At 41.0% G+C, this 20,459-nt stretch overlaps 1 protein-coding gene across 2 annotated transcripts in view; it reads left to right on the top strand.

The window, feature by feature from the left end:
* ARHGAP18 (Rho GTPase activating protein 18) overlaps window positions 1-20,459 on the top strand; it is a 208,637-nt gene that overhangs the window by 93,282 nt on the left and 94,896 nt on the right. For both annotated transcript variants that reach the window (XM_033938735.1, XM_033938734.1), the window contains one exon: window positions 6,242-6,314. In XM_033938735.1, the coding sequence (XP_033794626.1) occupies window positions 6,242-6,314 (73 nt within the window). The remainder of the gene's footprint in view (window positions 1-6,241; window positions 6,315-20,459) is intronic.

Below are 20,459 nucleotides of genomic sequence, written 5' to 3'. Positions count from 1 at the left end.
TAAAGGATGCCAAGAACCACAGGCTAGAATTTGTTCATAAGAAGCTCTTCAAGGCTGTAGGCTCAGGTTTCAAAGCAACTGTGGAGGCATCTTTTGTCATCCGGGCTTGCCACGCCACAATTTGGAGACAATTGCCAGAAGGGATCCCAGTTTTTAATGTCTGGAGTGGATTATGTAGTTGATACTCTGTATGACCTTTTCAGAGCTATAAGCAAAATGTCTGCTTATTCCATTTCCACTTGCAGGATTCTATTGATTAGACAGAGGGTGGGAGATTCCTCTTCCAAGACGACTTTGAGTAAATTGCCATTTAAGGGACATTTACTTTTTGGGAAAGGTCTGGATGATCTTAAAGCCAGCATATAGGTTTGCAAGCTGAGGTTTATATTGAACAGGAGACCTCAAGTCAGGTCGCAGTAATTTTTGAGCCTCCAGAGAATTTCGTCAGCTCTCAGGAGGGCCTTCGGGCCAGGGATCTTTTCAAGGCTCCTGATAAAGATTTGGTTGGGAAGGAAGGCAGATGCTCCCAATCTTCAGGATCCCACTCCACCACAACTCCCAAGAAGCAGTAATGATGCCAAGCTATCAGCCGAGCCTCCACGAATCAGAGGGAGATTATCAGCATTTTGGGGTGCATGGGCAGAGATCACCACAGATCGCAGGGTGCTGCACATTATATAGAAGGGGTACAAGTTCAAGTTCTTTTGTCCCATCCTGGATCTTGGTGCACCAGGGGCTGCTGATTCTAGTAGCTAGACAGGCTGAGGCAACTGTGATATACAGACCTGGGCCATCTAGAAAGGGATCAAGTCTCAAACTTCCGTGTCATCTTTGGCTGCTCATGCAGGGTCCAATTGTACTACAGGATCCAGAAAACTTTGGTCTTATTGCATGGTTCTTGAGCGCTTGACACTAGCACATAAAGTTATTCAGATGCATGGTCTCCACCTTTTTAAGATGTAGAAAGAAGGTGACTATAGTAGCAGATATGAAAGCATGGAAGTGCTTTCAAGCTTGGTGTACTCGGAGGAAAAAGGAACTCAGTACCGATCTCTGTGATGCTCGCCTTCCTGCAGGAAAGTCTGAAAGAAGGCCTAGTGATTGCCTCCCTGAAAATTTAAATTGCGGGGCTCTCATGTTTTGGGCCTAGGATTAATAAGAGCATCATAGCTGCACATTCAGATGTGATCAGGTTTTTGAAGGGCCTTTTCCAGCACGGAGCCTTAATCTAGTCCTCTGGGTCATGGCTAGAACCTCTGGAGCAGGCTTCTCTGATGGACCTTGCCATCAAGATGGTGTTTTTTGTGGCAATTACCTCAGCCCAACGAGTGTCAGAACTGAAGGTTGGAAAGTGGTTTCCAGCTTCCACATCAACCAAGAAGTACACTTGCCTACCTTCACTCCCTCGGGGTTGAGAGAGAGTGATCAGGGATTGAACTTGTTGAATCATCTGTTTGTATTGGTGGGGGCTGCCTGTAAAGGCCAACTGTCCTCAAATCGACCATTTCCAGATGGCCATTTCTTCAGCTTATATTGGAAGTGGAAAGCATCCGTCTATATCTGTGAAGGTGCACTCCACTAGAAGCGTAGCTTTCTCATTGGTGGAATCTTCGACAGGGTCCCCAGAAGAAATCTGTAGAGCTGCCACTTGGTCTTCTCTACATACATTCATAAAGTTTTACAGGGTGAATGTGGCAGATCTCTGCATTTGTATCTTAAGTTCTGTCAGCAGGCTCATCTGTCCCACTCTAAACTTGGAGGATTGCTTTGATATGTCCCACAAGTTCAGAAATAGAATGTCTGTTGCGCTAGAAGGAAAAATTAGGTTCTTACCTCGATATTCTTCTTTCTAGTAGACACTCTATTCCTGAAACCTGTCCTGTCAGATGTTCATTTGCCTCTTTACTACCTCAAAGTGGCCGGGAAATTTGGACATCTTGTTTCTTTCCTTTGTCTAGCTTTGACAAGAATAGAGGATGTGACTACTGTGTTGAAGAATCTAGGAGATAGCTATAAAATCTCCCACACTCTTAGTGCAGATTGCGCTCAGGTTGGTGACTTGTTTGTTTTCTCCTTGTTATGTATTTTAAATGTTTTAAATGGGGAGCAGTTACCGGACTGGAGGAGAGCTGTGGGGTGATCCGTTGCTGGTCCCGGATTCCAACAGCGGCGGCTTCCTTTCCTGTTCGGTGGCACAGTCAGGCATCCACAGAGACGGACCCCTGACGTCACTGGGTCCGTCTCCAACATCGTTAAAAGCAGCCGCTGCTGCGGTTGCGGCCGCAGCGCGGCCCCTTGGGAGCCCCTTAGGAGCCATGTGGAGTCCAGGAGCCGATAGTGGGCAACTTTCATTTGGGGCACATAGACCCGCCTCGGATCCTGCTCCCCATTATTGGATCTAAGATGTTTATCCCATGTCTGCTGCAGTGAGGACGTCGTTGAAGTCTTTCTTTTCTTAATAATGCTGAAAAGACGAGGAAGGAATACTGGAGGAGCCTCCCGGCGACCCTTAACCCCAGTGGTTACTATTGATAATTTTCTCCGACGCCTACAACGGGAACAAGAAGGGTCGGGTCCTAGCTCATTGGGGACACCGCCGGAGAGTAGTGCGGTGGGTTCCCCTGAGCATGATATCACTCTTAGCCCCGACGTTAGGACGCCACCCCTTCAACCGACGCCGCAAGCTGCCAGCTCCCCACGGGACCAGAATCCACCTGAGGAGGTGGTTTTTTCTTTGTCCACAGAGGCAAGTATGGAGGGCTCGCTGAATATGACAACGCAGAGTGGAATGATCTCTCTGCAAGGACTTGCGACCGGGGCAACAGAGGTTGGGGGAATACAAGACGTCACTGAGGTAAAGCTAATTTCAGAACATTTAGATACTACACCATTACAACTCTTCTCACCTACAAAACCTCCTACAGTCACACTCGAAGCATTATGGGACTTGGTAGTGAATTTGGGGAATTCCTTAAATCCTCAAATAAAAAGTTTGGATAAAGAATTAAAAGAACAAAAGGAAGAAATAAAAGTTTTAAAGCAGGACATGTTACAATTTAAAACAGAGACACAAAATACAAATAAGGAGCTAATGTTATTGAAACAAAATCAAGATATGCTGGTTAAAGATAATATATTACTTAGGAAGAAGTTGGAAGAATAATGGTCGAATAAATAATTTGAGATTTATAAATTTTCCAAAGATCCTGTCAACTTCTCCTAGAGAAATGGTGAAAAGATATTTTATGGAAATTTTGGAAATTCCTGAAAACTCCTTACCTCCTCTTACAAGAGTGTATTACCTACCTGCTAAGACCCAATTCAAAGAAGAACAAAAAATTGAGGAACCCCGGGAGAGGTCATTGGACATTTCAGCAATACTGGAACAATCAGATAGAGAACTGGCTGTTCCAGCTACTCTCTTGTTGTCCATTGCTTTGGCTCCAGACAAGGATTGGATAGTAAAACTTTTCTTTAAAAATAGGTCCAAAGACTTCCTGGGGCAGCATATTCAGATTTTCCCTGATGTCTCTAGAGAGACTCAAAAAAGAAGGAAAGAATTTTTAATTCTAAAACCTGGAGTGACTCAAATAGGGGGTATTTTCTTTTTGAGATATCCATGTAAATGTGTAGTTAGATATTCATCATTGAAGTATATATTTACAGAGCCATCTCAATTGATTAGTTTTCTCTCAATGAAACGTCTTGAAAAAGGAATAACAACGTCCATGGAAAGTTAGCCCCCTGCACTTTAGTCAGATAAGGATTTTTCTTATTTAATTAATTTGAATTATATATGTTCTGCTCTTAATCATGGATCCAATAATATTGAGGACTAGTGTGAGATCAGCTAGATTAGTATTTCCTTGTAGTAAAATTAATTTTGGAATTTTAGTTTAATATGTTGTTTGATCTCACTTTACTGTACAAGATGTATATGCTTGGAAATATTGTAAAATTCTATAAATAAATAAATAATAAAAAAAAAATGTTTTAAATTTTGTTTTATTTGTTATATGAGCAGAACAGATGTATGTTTTGTGGAGCATCCCTGTACTCCTTTCTATTCTGTTTCCTCTCCAGGACTGACCAACTGCTTTGGTACAAACTGAGGAATTAGAGGACAGAGCAAAAGGAATTGGAGGCAGAGCAAAAGAATGTTAATAAGGCTCCCTACAAGAATTCTCACAAGAAGAGATTGACTACCCACAAGTTCAGGAATAGAGTGTCTGTCTACTAGAAAGGTGATTTCTGAGGTAAGGATCTAATCTTTCCTTTGAGACTTAGTGAACTGACAAACCAATATGAAATCTGACATTCCTCTAAGAGAGAGAAGGTGCTCGGTGGTTTTTCAGTGTCATACCATTATGTTCTGTACACAAGGAATGCTTCTCATTCTATGTTATACTTATGGGCTACGTGGCACTTAGAACATGCTACTGTCCATTAGTATGCTCTAAGGGGCAAATTCTATAAGAGATGCCTACCTTTATTAGTAAATTAGCTTCAAATAAGAGTTTTAACAAGCTCATAATTGAAAAAAATAAAAATTAATTGGGCAATAGAAGCTATTCTACAAAAGATAGGTGCCTAGACATAGTGCCTAGTGGTACCTAACAGTAAAGTAGGCGTGTTTAGGGGTGGAGAGTGACCTAGGCGCCTATAATGTAGGCCTTTAAAACCTTGGCATTACAGGCTCGTAAGCTTGATTCTATAATGGGTACCTAAGAGTGACTGACATGCGATAGGTGCTGTATTTATAGGTGTCTATTTTTTTAGGCGCCAATTACAGAATCTGTCCTTAAGTGCCAAAATGTACATTAAACCCCCCCTCCAAAATCCCAATATTTAGCTAGTAGTGATCAGTGTTTTGCTGACTTTCTCTGGAATTAAATCTAGAAATTTAGAAACATAGAAACATAGAAGATGACGGCAGAAAAGGGCTACAGCCCATCAAGTCTACCCACTCTGCTTACCCACCCCCTGTCTATGCCCTAATGACCCAATTTCCTTATTTAGGGCTCCTTTTACTAAGGTGCGCTAGTGTTTTTAACGCACGCAGCAGATTAACGCTCGCTAACCCCGTGCTACGCGTCTAGAACTAACGCCAGCTCAATGCTGGCGTTAGCGTCTAGTGTGCACGGCATTGTAGCGTGCACTATTCTGCGCGTTAATGCCCTAACGCAGCTTAGTAAAAGGAGCCCTTAATGTTGGTCCATGTCCGCATGCTGGCACTGAATTTCTGGGTTTCTGGATCCAGCTAAAGCATAGCTGGTTAACTGTAGTACATTCAGCATTGAGCTTGCTATGGGTGACTCCATGTAGGGCTGTCTTCTATGCAGTCCTTTTTGTGTGCTAAACCTGGCTGGTTAAGTGTTGAATATTGGCACTTAACTGGCCAAGTGTTGACTTCAGCCCTGGAGTGCCCCCAGCGTAGCTGGTTTTCAGTTTGGCACTAACCGGTTATTTTCAACGGCAGTAATCATTTAAGTGCCATTGAAAATAGCAGTTGGCCCTGAACAGGTAATGTAAGCAGCCAGGAACGGGTTAATTTGCTTTACTCTTACTACTCCTTACGTATCATCTCTATAGCACAGCGCTGTACATTAAACAATCCCTGCAGAACAGAGCTTTGAATATTGACCCCCAAATTCTTAATGGATCATCTTCAATAGAACAAGAAAATTCCAGTCAGAATATGACTTTCCTGTTTTATACTTTAAAGCTAATTGTAAACGAGCAAAATCTTTAAGGAATACTGCTGTCAGTACAGATAATTTATATCACAATGCAGTATATCATTGTTCTAACATTCAGCCTTCTACTTAGATCTTCAGAAGTGCTCCTTATGGATTTTGGTTTTCTTTCCACAAGATGTTACAGCACTAAATTCATCATGCGATCTTAGGCTTTTTTTTTTAAAATGTATATACTCAATATCATCGTGATTGTTCTATTATATAATTTCAAATGATTTTATAAAATTCATGAAAAACTTAGCTTATGTCAATTTTGGGTGGGGACAGGTGCTTCTGACATGTTTCGCCTCATGGCTTTTTTCAAGAAAGTTCCTCCGATTCACCATGTCTTTCCATCCCAAAATAGATCGGGATCTAAGTAGACAGCTGCATGTCAGGACAAAGTGATAATTATAAATTATAATTATCTTTCCTATTTTATATGCATTCCACAAGCATTTTCTTTTTAGCTAAGTAAAGAGATCATGTTATCTGTTATATAGGTCTCTGATCTGAATGGAATGCTGACTCCTGAAACGAGTGAAATAAATGCAAAGCAGAAAGGAACAGCAGATGGTATGTTCTCTGATTATTTCTTTTCTTGGGGAGGGGAGGATCATAATTACATGGCATAAATCTCGAAACCAAAAAGGCAAAGAAATAACCAAGATTTGCAATATACATGCAGTATCAGCTTGAATTTCAGCCTTGAAGCCAGCCCTAAGCATGACATGTTAGCACAAAGCTACAGCCCGGCTGCAGGTTGCCAGCAGTTATGAAGAAACTTGTTGCCTTCAGGCCAAGTTTTGCATGCAGGCTATGAATATTACTTTCTTTGAGTGATAATTAAACACACGGGTGATAGTTTGAAAGCAAAACATCGCTATAGAATAAATGGAGCCTCCCCTGTAATTTTTGTTTTCACTTTTTACTGGTATGATTCACTGAGGGAGTGACAACCAAGGCCCGTGAAAGAATGTGTTACCTTGAACTGTTGGGTGGGGCTTCTATTCAGCTGTTTTACACTTATTTTGAATTATGATTTTTGCTCAGTGCAAAGGCAGCATTTAAAGGCCCTAGAGGGAGGAAGTATCAGTCATCAAGTGTAGATGTCACACTTCAAGTTCATTTCAGCTGAACTTAAGAGGAAGTGCAGTTTAGAAACTACTGCATAATCTTTCTACACTGGCTATACTTGGAGTGTTTAGAAATAAAGGAACAACCTCTACTGTTGTCTAATAAAGGCTGGTTTAACTAAGCTGGAAGCCCAAAGGAGCAAGAGGAAATTTCAGGCTTAACAACCTTTTATTTTTATTTCAGAAGCACTAGGGCCCTGGTTCTATAAATGGAACCTAACTCGTAAGTGCCATTGAGCACAATTTTCAATCATACGCTAGGCGCCATTTTTAGAATCACACTTAGCGGGTACCTAAGCAGTCTTAGGCACCAGTAGGCATTGAAACCTGAGATGCACAACCATTTAAATCAGGGATTTCTTGGCCTAAATGAGTGTGCCTAAGTTAGGCACCTACTGGCAACTAAGTCAAACCATGCCAAAAATCTGCCTCAAACCAGGCCTATTTTTTGGTAGGTGCTTACCAGATAATAACGTTTTAAAAAATTGTTTTTGTTTTTTAATGGTGCTTTCAATTAACGGCGACGATTGAGCTAATTAAGAAAATTAAGTTAGACGTTTATAGAATCTGAGTCCATATGCCTTTAATGTGCATAAACAGGCATTTGAACATTTAATATTGCATAAATATCTAAATCCCAATTTTACAGAGCTGGGATATATATACATGTCTAAAACTGAAAAACGTACATTTGGTAAGGGAGCGAGGTCTGAGTGTGTTTTGGGTGGGATTAGGGTGGGCCTAAAAAAATAAACATGTAATTCCCATTTTGGAAGAGGAATGCACTTCTGTGTCCAAAAGAATTGGCATCGGAATTTATGCCACTTTGATGCCTTTGGGTGGAAAGTGGATCAAATTGAATAAATCACATTAACCTGCTACCTCGGATATGTAGTTTCAGAAAGTGCTCCTCTGATGGGTTTTGGAGAGGTCACTTCCTTAATCCCTTAATGGGTGCTGCCTCCTCTCCTGTCCCATCTGTATAGAAGCCACAACTTTTAAGTACAATCATTTCAGCCACAACTTTTAAGCACAATCTGTGTTCTCTCCAGCAAATAAAACATTGCAGAGATAATATTTATTTATTTTTAAAATTTATATACCACCTGGGATCTCAGTGGTTTCCATTCAACAAACATACATAATTACACATAAGTGTAATTTTACAGAGCTGGGATATACAATTGATGAATCATTTACATCATCCTGGAGCAATAGCTCCATACATCTTGGACAGACCCTGCAAACCTTGAGCTTGAACGTCAGGAATGTGAACTCAGTCCTACCAGCAGCCCAGGCAGGAAAGGTTTAGAACCCCTGAGAGGAAGGCAGAAATAGATTAAAAGTCTCAGTTATAAAGCTGCCACTTTAAAATTTATAAATGCTGAGTCTCAGTTTAAGAGTGCAGGACCCTTTAAATCAGGGGTGTCTAACCTTTTGGCTTCCCTGGGCCGCATCAGCTGAAAATTTTTTTTCCTGGGCTGCACAAACATTAACACTAGCCGATGAGCAAAAAAAGGTTGAGCAGGTCCCAAATTTGCAATCACTAATATAGAAGATGTACGTATCTAATAATAAACCTTCATTAAAGGGACACTGGAGAGGAACCCAAAAAAGCAGTAATGCTTACTCTGACTGAGGGTGGTGGTTAATGGAAGTTGCTCGGAGGAAGGAAAGTTGAGTAGTGGAGTCCCTCAGGGTTCGGTGCTGGGGCCAATCCTGTTCAATATGTTTGTGAGTGACATTGCTGAAGGGCTAGAAGGAAAAGTAAGCCTTTTTGAAGATGATACCAAGATTTATAACAGAGTAGACACCGAAGAGGGAGTGGAAAATATGAAAAAGGATCTTCAAAAGTTAGAGGAATGGTCTAATGCCTGGCAACTAAAATTCAATGCAAAGAAATGCAGAGTAATGCATTTGGGGATTAATAATCGGAAGGATATGCTGGGAGGAGAGAAGCTGATATGCACGGACGGGGAGAGGGACCTTGGGGTGATAGTGTCCGAAGATCTAAAGGCAAAAAAACAGTGTGACAAGGCAGTGGCTGCTGCCAGAAGGATGCTGGGCTATAAAAAGAGAGGCATAGCCAGTAGAAGGAAGAAGGTGTTGATGCCCTGTACAGGGTAAGGCCCCACTTGGAGTATTGTGTTCAGTTTTGGAGACCATATCTGGCGAAGGACGTAAGAAGACTTGAAGCGGTCCAGAGGAGGGCGACGAAAATGATAGGAGGCTTGCGCCAGAAGACATATGAGGAGAGACTGGAAGCCCTGAATATGTATACCCTATAGGAAAGACGAGACAGGGGAGATATGATTCAGAAGTTCAAATACTTGAAGGGTATTAACGTAGAACAAAATCTTTTACAGAGAAAGGAAAATGGTAAAACCAGAGGACATAATTTGAGGTTGAGGGGTGGTAGATTCAAAGGCAATGTTAGGAAATTCTACTTTACGGAGAGGGTGGTGGATACCTGGAATGCGCTCCCGAGAAAGGTGGTGGAGAGGAAAACTGTGACTGAGTTCAAAGAAGCGTGGGATGAACACAGAGGATCTAGAATCATAAAATAATATTAAAAATTGAACTAAGGCCAGTACTGGGCAGACTTGCACAGTCTGCGTCTGTATATGGCCATTTGGTGGAGGATGGGCTGGGGAGGGCTTCAATTTGCCGGGAGGGTTTAGATGGGATGGGGTAGGTTTTAACGGATATTTCGGCAGTAGGAACCTAAGCACAGTACCGGGTAGAGCTTTGGATTCTTGCCCAGAAATAGCTAAGAAGAAAAAATTAAAAAAATTTAAATTAAATCAGGTTGGGCAGACTGGATGGACCATTCGGGTCTTTATCTGCCGTCATCTAGTATGTTGCTATGTTACTATCCTCCACGTGTACCGCTGACAGTGGGAGCAGCCACAGGCTTCCGCATCCCCACTCTGATGAGCAGGGATGTGCGCTCCTGGTTTTCCCACTCACTTCTATTACAGCTACGGTGAGCCTCATCAGAGCGGGGATGCTGAATCAGCTGTCAGCAGCGCACATGGAGGATCGTTTAATCAGGGTAAATATTACTGCTTTTTTGGGCCTCCCACTTTGAGCTTAGGCTCCCTCGAAATGAATATCTCCCCTGCTGTAGCTAGTAGGGATCCCCAAGCCTCACCAACTGACAGCCACCTCCTCCCCCTCCAACTTCCCAAGTTCTGCTGCTGGCAGCAATATTGCAGGGCTGCTGCCTTCCCTCCTCCCTGCCCCTCCCTTTGGCTTTCATGATTGCTTGAAAGCAGGGGCAGCTTGAGGATATTGCCATTTTGGAGATTTTGAGTTGCCAGACTGGAAGAATATGTCTTTAGTTAGCAGGGCTTAGGAATCCCCATTAGCTCAAATATTTATAAATTGCACTCAGGCAGGGAGAAACTTTGGTGCCCATCTGCTAATTTTGGGCTCCAGTCCCTCCCCCAAATCAGCTGTATATGACTAAGCCACTGAATACAAAAATAATTGTGATGTACATATCCCAAAGCTAACATATTCCAGTTAATAAATTCCAAATAAAACAATTTTTTTCTAACTTGTTGTCTGGATGTTTTGTTTTTCCATCATCTTGGTCCCAGTTTCTTGTTCTGCTTTTTCTCTATCTTCAACTAATTCTCTTTCCAGTGTCTGCTGTCCATTTTTTTCTCCTCTTCTCTCGTTCCATTTCCTTCTTAAGCATGTCTCCAACGTATTGATTTTTCGCTTTCAGCTCTCTTAACTTTTTCTTTTCTGCCTGTGTTTACTCAAATCTTGCCTTCTTTCTCACCCTTCTTCTTTTTAAATGTTTGGCAGTAGCTTCCCCCATGTCTTTCTCAATAACAGACTATGGACTTTTCCTCCAGGAAATTGCCAAACCCTTCTTAAACCAGCTACACTATTCGCTCGTACAACAACTTTGAGAGGGTGGTGGGGACAATTATTAGACAGATTTTACTCATTATACTTGACAACATAGAAACATATGAGCTGGTATTCTGGTATTCAAAATATATAAATCTGTGCTCCTAAATTTTGTTGAACATCTTGGCCCTGATTCTATAAATGTCACCAAGTGGCTAGACACCATTCAGCACAGTTGTCAGGGAAAGGGATTGGGATTTATATACCGCCTTTTTGTGGTTATACAACCACACTCGAAGCAGTTTACATACAGGCACATCAAGCATTTTCCCTATCTGTCCAGTGGGCTCACAATCTATGTAATGTACCTGGGGCAGAGATTAAGGCCCAAATTCTGTAACCAGCGCCTAAAGTTAGGCACCTATTTCAGAGTCGCCCAACTAGCTAGGCGCCTATCTAAATTGAATAACAAGCTCAATTAAGCTTTTTAATCAGCACTGATTGAAACATAGGCGCCTATCAAGAAAGCGCGATTCTGTAACAAGGCGCCTCTAAAAATTTAGGTGGCTTTCTAAAAAATAGGCGCTATGCATGTTAGGTGTGGGCATGGCTACATGTTAGGTGCCTTGTTGCAGAGTCACTGCTCAAGCGTGCTTAAGCGCTCAGGTAGGTGCCTAACTTTTAGTTGTGCCTAGAGCTGGTCTATTTCTTGGGTGCCTCCAAAATAGGTTCCTCTCAGCGTGATTCATTAAACAGCACCCAGTTTTACTTGAATCGCGCTGAACAGTGCCTAATTAGGCGCCTATCTTTTGGGCACTTCTTATAGAATTTGCCCTTAAGTGACTTGCCCAGGGTCACAGGGAGTAGCGCAGGGTTTGAACCCATAACCTCAGGGTGCTGAGGTTGTAACTCTAACCGCTAGGCCATGCTCTCCTCCTGCTAGGCACTGTTTATTGAATCGCGCCTAGCAGCACTTAATTTAGCCACCAGTAGGCGTCATAATGTTAGAGGCCGGTATATTAGGCCAGGGTTTTCTTGGCCTAATTTATCAGCACCTAAAGCTTTCCATGCCAAACTCCGCCCCTAACCATGACTACTCGTAGTGTAGGTGTCTTCACAATTTCTGCAGAGAACTTAAATTAATCATTTTTTAATTGGTTTTTCAATTGTCACACTAATTAAGTCAATTAAAAATCTTTGAGTTTAGTGAGGAACTTGGCTAGGCACCACCAAACAAGATACCTAGCATAGACACCATTTATAGAATCATTGCCCTTGTGTCTTGGAAGGTAAATAATATACTGAGATAAATGAGGTAAATTTTCCTCTAATAGTCCCAAAATGTCTTTCAAATAGCGTTTCAACCTATCTTTTGGAGTGACAGTTAACACCCAAGGAAAATTCAATATAACAGAGATTGTTACTTCTTGAAGTAACATTTTCACAGTATTTTAAAGTATATACATAGCGGTCCTTTTACTAAGGCATGCTAATGGAGTTAGTGTGCTCTAACTGCTCTGCTGCACAACAAAGAAAAATGGGGAGACCCAATGATCCACAGTGAAAACAATCCACCGATGAAAACAAAAACTGGATACAGATGTTCTGGAGATAATTTATTAAACACTGACATATAAAACCATGAAAATTCAATTAACAAAGTACAATGATAAAAAATACTGGGATAAAAATCCAACCGGACCCTACACGGTCCGTGTTTCGGTGGACACGCCTTCCTCAGGGATTCAATGGTTTGCAAACTCACATATAAAGAATTGGACTGAAAACAGTCTATTGTCTTTAAACATGTGAGCAAATAACACCGCAGACAAGCTGAAGTAGCACAAAAAATATGTGAGGTTGCAAACCATTGGACCCCTGAGGAAGACATGTTCGCTGAAACACGGACCGTGTAGGGTCCGGTTGGATTTTTATCACAGTATTTTTTATCATTGTACTTTGTTAATTGAATTTTCATGATTTTATATGTCAGTGTTTAATAAATTATCTCCAGAACATCTGTATCCACAGTTTTTGTTTTTGTTTTCATCGGCTAACTGCTCTGCAGCCCATTTTATACCTATGGGCTGCAAAACACTTAATGCATACTGATTTGTTAGCGTACTTTAATAATAGCAGTAATCAGTGAATACTGGAAACCATTATCCAGTGTACTTTACACTAACAGCAGTTTGTGCAAATGATTGCTATGAAAATAAAAGCTACATCGGAATATTTTTATTACTGGAACTACCTACCACTTACACTATGATCTTGCGACCACTATCTCAGGTTCAGAAAACGCTTAAAAGCATTTCTGTACCAAGACAGGGAGCCAGCCTGGAACTAACTGAAATGGTAATTGTAAAAGCCCATTTCAAATTGTCTAATGCAACTCCTGGGACATAAAGATGAGCCAATGATGACCTACTTGAACTTGTAACTATGATCCACCTGTACTATCAACTCTATTGAATGTCCGTGTCCATCTTGCTACTGCAACTTCCTGGGTAACTAACCCAACCTCTTGTAATGTAATCCGACCTTGAACTGAAAAGGTAAAGGCGGAATAGAAAACCTGATTTTCTTTTTTTAAATCATTTTTATTAGGAAGGATTCAACAAGAGAACGAGATTAACCCAAACATAAAAAAAAAAAAAAAAGAAAACCTCATTAACGTAACATAACATTACAGACCATTATTTTTAGAAGCATTTCAATAAAGTTGAAACATTGCTGGTTTTAAGATGAACTGTACTATGAAGATCTATTTAAGATGCGATTATTCATCTGTAACTCAAGATGTTTGTAAAAGTCTTGTTTGTTATATTCTGTGCATGTTATTACTGTAATGCTGCCTATATATTTTTTTTATTCTTCTTCTTTTTTTTATTTATTCAATTTTCTATACTGTTCTCCCAAGGGAGCTCAGAACGGTTTACATGCATTTATTCAGGTACTCAAGCATTTTTATATAGGCAGTTGATAAATTTTTAAACTAAATAAATAAATATAAATGCAACATAGATACATAAACTTGTACGGTAATCCCTTAACTCAAATTTGCACCTCCTCTGAAGGAGGGGGTGAAAGAGCGCATGTAATTCGTGCACATGGATTCTGGAAAACCTACACACAGATCATGTAGATGCAATTTCACAGTACAGTCAAACCTTGGCTTGTGAGCATAATTCGTTCCAGAAGCATGCTTGTAATCCAAAGCACTTGTATATCAAAGCAAATTTCCCTATAGGAAATAATGGAAACTCAGACGATTTGTTCTATAACCCAAAAACATTAATACAAAATACTATGCGTACTTGTATTGCAAGACCTCGCTCATTTAGAACAGTTACTGCACTCCTGCAGCGACAGAGAGAGAAGATCCATCAGCTCAGTTGTGATGATGTGACACGTGTATACTATATGTACTCGTAATACAAGACTTTGCTTGTTTAGAACAGTCACTACACTCTTGCAGTGTCAGAGAGAGAACCATCGACTCAGTTGTAATGTGTGTACTGTATACTATATGTACTTGCATGTACTTGTATATCAAGTTAAAATTTACTAAAATGTTTTGCTTGTCTTGCAAAACACTTGCAAACCAAATTACTTGCAATCCAAGGTTTTACTGTACTTGCAATGTCAAAAGAGCCCATTTCCACCTGGGAAACCTGCTGACCAGATTAAAAACAGTGGTCAGGAAGCATCTGATGATTAGGACTCAGGTTGCCCAGGGAGTGATTAATAGTAGCAGGTGTGACCCTTTACAACCTAAACTAAAATACACAAAAAGCTGTCATTTGAAAACCAAGTGTGTGCATGCAGCTGAGGTTTATGTGCACAATGTCTCTTTTAAAGACTGCATTCAGGCACGCTGTTTAGAAATTTTTATAAACCACCCTTCAATGTGTCGGAGTGGGATACAATATCAAAATATCAAATAAAAGATACAGTTTCATCTTAATTACAGCTTAGCCATAGTAGAAGATAAACATATACTGTACATTCAACTATTTTAACCTATATCTGCACATGTAGCTTGTGTGTGCATAAGTTTACTTGACTTGAAAAGTGCTCCCAAAGGCAGAGTTAGGATAGGGTTCATGCTTACAAACACACGTTATAAAACACACCTGCAAATAAATCAGGAAACTGAACATGGGTTTTTTTTTGTTTTGTTTTTTGCAAAATTAGTGTAGGTAGCCTGGTGTCAAATCTCCTGTCCTATGACTGAAATTTCAGGAGTCATCTGAAATGTTAAATTGGCCTCCTTCCTAATTAATTTTAGAAGATCATTCTACAGTTGGGAAGTGAGTCCAGGAAAGACTCTAGAGCTAGCTTATTTTAGTTGCAATCCTAGAGGCTATACGATAGTCTGAGAAGTTTGATGTTTTCTTTATGGTCTAAACTAGGGGTGTCAAACCTTTTGGCTTCCCTGGGCCGCATTGGCCAAAAAAAATGTTTCTGGGGCCATACAAATGCGCAAACATTGCAGCAAGACAGAGGAGGGAGCCGGCAAGACGGTAAGCACCCGGGGGCAGCAGAGGAAAACAATGCATCGCCCTCGACCAGGGCCGCACAAAATACTTCACAGGGCCGTATGCGGCCCACAGGCCACAGGTTGGACACCCCTGGTCTAAACTGAGAGTCCAAAACCAAGAGTGGCAAAGCCAACTGCACTGGGCACTTAACCCAAGAAAGTGGTGGAACAAAGAGCTAGTAGAAACAAACAAAAAAAGCCCCCCAAAAAGGAAAACTTTAGTAAAGTAAACGGTATTAAAAGCAGAGGTCAGATCCAGGTGCAAATGTCATAGTATGTCCACTACAAGTAACGGTACAAACATAGAAACATATAAAACGATGGCAGATTAAGGCCAAATGGCCCATCCAGTCTGCCCATCCACAGTAATCATTATCTCTTCCTTTCTCTAAGACAGTTTATCGCAAACTGTGTGCCTCCTGAGATTTCAGGTGTGCTGCGACACACTGACAAGGAGGAGAGTCGTCCATGCCAGCTGACTGCCTAAAGGTCATGCCTCTCGTGGTGAGTGGCATGTCCTGTAGGAAGTCATCCGGCAAAGATGACTCTCCTCCTGGCCAGAGTCTCTCCTCCTCTCCCGGCACCTCTCGGATTCCTCCACCAAAGCAGGTTGCAACCAGATGGGCTCTGCGCATTTCTGGGTGCCTTACAGCTGGGGCACTCCATTTAGTGTGCCGCCGGAAAGGAAAGTGCGAGACATTGCTCTAAGAGATCCCAAGTGACTATCCCACGTTTTCTTGAAATCAGACAGTCTCTGTCTCCACCATCTCTACCAGGTGTTTGTTCCACACATCTACCACCCTTTCTGTAAAAAAAATATTTCCTTGGATTACTCCTGAGACTATCGCCTGTTGTGTGCAATTCTGGAGGCCGCACCCCTTAACTTGATCCTATGCCGTCTCATTTCAGAACTTCCTTTCAAATTAAATAGACTCGACTCAAGTGCATTTACATCACGTAAGTATTTAAACATCTCCCGCCTTTCCTCCAAAGTATTAAAATTGAGATCTTTAAGTCTGTCCCCATATGCCTTGTGACGAAGAACAAGCACCATTTTAGTAGCCTTCCTCTGGACCAACTCCATCCTTTTCATATCTTTTTGAAGGTGCGGCCTCCAGAATTGTACACAATATTCTAAATGAAGTCTCACCAGAATCTTATACAGGGGCATCAATACATCCTTTTTCCTACTGACCATACCTCTCCCTATGTACCCTAGCATCCTTCTAGCTTTCGTCATCACCTTTTCAACCTGTTTGGCCACCTTAAGATCATTATATACAATCTCACCCAAGTCCCGCTCTTCTGTCGTGCACATAATTTCTTTACCCCAATTGTACCGTTCCCTTGGGTGTTTGCAGCCCAAATGCACATGACCTTGCATTTCTTAGCATTGTTTTTGGTACTATGGATTGAATTGTGTGGCACATGCTTTCTGGCTTTTAATTTTTTTTAAATTCTGGTTTGGATTCTCAGGTCTTCTTTCATAGGCGGTTAAAATTGACGGTGCAGATTCAAGGAAAGTTAATCGGACAATAGCACTGATTGAACTTGCACTTGGCATGTGACATTTCCACCAAGATTTAACCTCTGCTTTTAATAATGTTTACTTCATAATGTCATCTTATCGCTTCTACTAGTCCCTCATTCCACTGCGAAACTGGGAGTCCAGCATGTAGAGCATTCTAGTAATCTGAGCCACTGAAAACCGTAGCTAATCAAATAGCTGATTTCATCAAGAAAGGCTCCATCTGCTTAATTAAATGCAGCTTATAATAAGCACCAAAACCGTGCTTGATGGAAAAGGAATGCTTAATGAGGAATCTTGCAATTACCTTCAAACCTGAGAGTTTTGAGACTAAGCAAAACAGTCCCGAAGGGAGAAACCATGGAGGAAAACGAAGGATTAAGATAGAACCTTAAAGCACAGCTTTTATTTTTCTCTCCAGACATCGCCTTGCTAAGTGCTGCTAATTTTGAAAATTGGCCATTGGGTAGGTTACCGTAATTTCAAACAAAGGCATAAACAGTATGAACAGAGAAGCAACGAAAATGCCAAATAAAGGATTTCTGCCCAGATAAAATGCAGCCTGCTAATCTGTTTGAGTCAGCTGATTTCTTGTTATTGAAGAATGCACGAACTACAGAAATGCTGCTTCGCTCATAGGCAGGAAAGGGAGCCTGGGGCTACAGCAGAACTAGCCAGTCCTCCAGTTTATTTATTTATTTGTCATTATTTTATTAAAGTGAACAATGCATAATACAAAACATTAAGGGCTCCTTTTACAAAGATGCGCTAAGGCAGAATAGCGTGCGCGCTACCTTGCCACATGTGCTAGACCTTAACGCCAGTATTGAGCTGGCGTTCTAGAAGCGTAGCGCGCGGTAATTTCCTGCATGCGCTAAAAACGCTAGTGCACTTTAGTAAAAGGAGCCCCAAGTCGTAGTGAACTCTTCAACTCTATACAAATAGACATCAACATTAGAATATCATGCATCATTCATAAGAAAAATGGGAACCCCCACCCCCCGAATCCCCCTCCCCACTTCCTAAGTACCCTCCCCATAATTCCCAAACAGATGATATACATAGAAAAAAAATATATGGTCAGCTTCCAGAGTACTATAATCAGATTATAACCTACTTTTAACCCAAACTATGTTCACTCTCAGTATAGTGATGCCAAATGATTAAAAACTTCTGCCATTTATGATTTAATATAGCAGAGAGTCTATAACGTTCATATACCCAACCCAAATGAGAGCATGCTATCTCCAATGTAGGCAATGTTGTGTGTCTCTATAGTCGAGCAATAACCATTCTAGCTGCTGTAAATTCTAGTAACAGTCCCTTAAATCTTGTGAACCTTCAAGGGCTCTCACTGTACCACCCAATAAGGCAAGTTCCATATTCACTGGTATTTTACAATGCACTAATTTGCTTTCAAACATTTTTGACCAAATTCCCTGAAAATAGGGGCAACTCCACCACATATGCATGTAGGTACCTGCTCCCCCTTATACTGTCCAACACCCCACATCTGCACTGTGTGATAATTTGCCTAGTAACACTGGCATCATATCACAGCGAACCAACATTTTAAGAGCATTTTTAAGATTGGAGGAGAAGGGATTAGGTTGAAGCGCTCTTACAAACGCCAGGTCCCGAGTTCAATGCCTTCACAGAAGTTTCATTAGGAAGTAAAATCACTGACAAAGCCCACTAAGAGTGCTTGCATAAAGAATATATAATATTACAGAAAAACAAGATTCATAAAAGTTACAATTAAGCATTACAATTAATGAGAGATATACATTTTACAACTACAGAGACTGATTTTGTGTTTTTGTGAATGAGAGAGAACAGACAGAGAAAAGAATCCAAGGGCAAGAGAGACAGGAAAGGGGTGATGTTGAGTCAGAGAAGCGTGATGTTCCAGGTAGAGCAAGAAAGGGGGGTTGATGTTGAGAAGGGGCTTTTTATAACAAATAGAATCTATTGAAGTTAAGTATCCCTATCCTTAGTAAGCTGTTTAAAACAGTGGTTAGTTTCACTGATCAGGAAGGTGAGTGAGGTGTGCTAGACTGGAGAAGAATAGACTGGAGTCAAATGTACTTTCCAGTATGCCTCTGACAATAGTTTCTGATTAATCTTAGTTATCTGTGCACTTGGACCCATTGTACATCCTAAGCTGTCCATCTTAAGCACCAGACATTAGCACATCTTCTTAACACCTCTTCGCACCTCTTAGCTGTAAGTTCGTTTGTTACCTTTCAAGCACTGATTTAATTTAGGCTTGCTAAGGCTGTCTGCAATGACATTCCCTAAGGTCAGACATGAATGATATGATCTCCCATAGGCCTTTGCTGACATTGGTTAGGGCATCCGAAAATGCTGACTGCTAGCAATGCTAGGCTGATATGATGAAGCCTTAATGAAATATTCTCCCATTTAACATTCATATAAGATCTCCTCAAATCCTTTTCCCATGCAACCATATAATTCAGTTTCCTACCCCTATCAACAGTTTGTATAGGAAAGATATGCATCCCCTCCTAACCAGAGCCCTCAATGATTTCTCAAAATTAGATTTGGAAAAAAGCCGTATGATTTTCAATCTGTAGGAAGTCCTTAACTTGGAGATAAGGAAATAAATCTCCCCCAGGTAAGTGATACTGATCTCACAGATCTATAAACTCCTGAATTCTATCTCCATCTAGAAATTGACCAAAATAGTACAAATCCAATTTCTCCCACTGTTTAAACACCCGTCCTGCTCTCCCAGGTTGAAATTCCAATGCATACCGAATAGGTAAATAATGAAACCCCCCAATATCCTTTCAACAAAATAGATTTTGCTCCCTTTCAAATTAAATTTAACAAATGGAGTGTCCTTTTACAAAGCTGTGTTAGGGCTTTAACGTGTGGAATAGCACGCGCTGAATTTCCGCGTGCGCTAGACCTTAATGCCAGCATTGAGCTGGCGTTAGTTGTAGCCACGTAGCGTGGGTTTAGCGCACGCTAAAATCCTGCGTATGCTAAAAACGCTAGCGCACCTTAGTAAAAGGAGCCCTGAATCTTTCTTTGACTCAAACCCAGCCAAGGTAAATATCCCCTTGCTCAACCTCAACCCATAATTTAGTAGGTACTGCTTTCGAATCCACCACAGCCCAGAGTTGAGCCACCTGATAACATTTCTCTAAATTAGGAATGTCTAACCCTTCCATTTTAAAACCTTACCCACCTAGCTACCCTGGGATGCCTCCATCCACATATAAACTTTAAAACTTTTCTGTGCCAAATTTGAAAATACTCAGCAGAGATTTCAACAGGTAATGCTTTTTCAGCATCTACCACCACTGCCATTTACTATTCTGAGCTCTCCAGATCATATTCAGAACTCTTCAGATCCCATCTGCTTCAAGTAACCTGATGTTGAACAAGAGCAACAGTGCCAAGTAACAGGCATTTGGAGATGCAGATCTTCCATAAGAATTGGATAATAGGCTTGAACAAATAAATTTTGTATAAGGTGAAGTCACAAAAGTTATAGCTTAAGGTGATATTTTAAGTCACCCTAATTACCTTATACCCATACTATTCTCACAATCTCAGCCCTCAGAGATGCCACCAGGGGATCAAAAGATCATATCCTCTGGCTTTATGCACCT

This window comes from Geotrypetes seraphini, chromosome 3 (genome assembly GCF_902459505.1).
Source record: "Geotrypetes seraphini chromosome 3, aGeoSer1.1, whole genome shotgun sequence".
NCBI lineage: Eukaryota > Metazoa > Chordata > Amphibia > Gymnophiona > Dermophiidae > Geotrypetes > Geotrypetes seraphini.
Note: the sequence above shows the minus strand (reverse complement) of the source record. Positions and strands in the feature narration are given on the sequence as shown.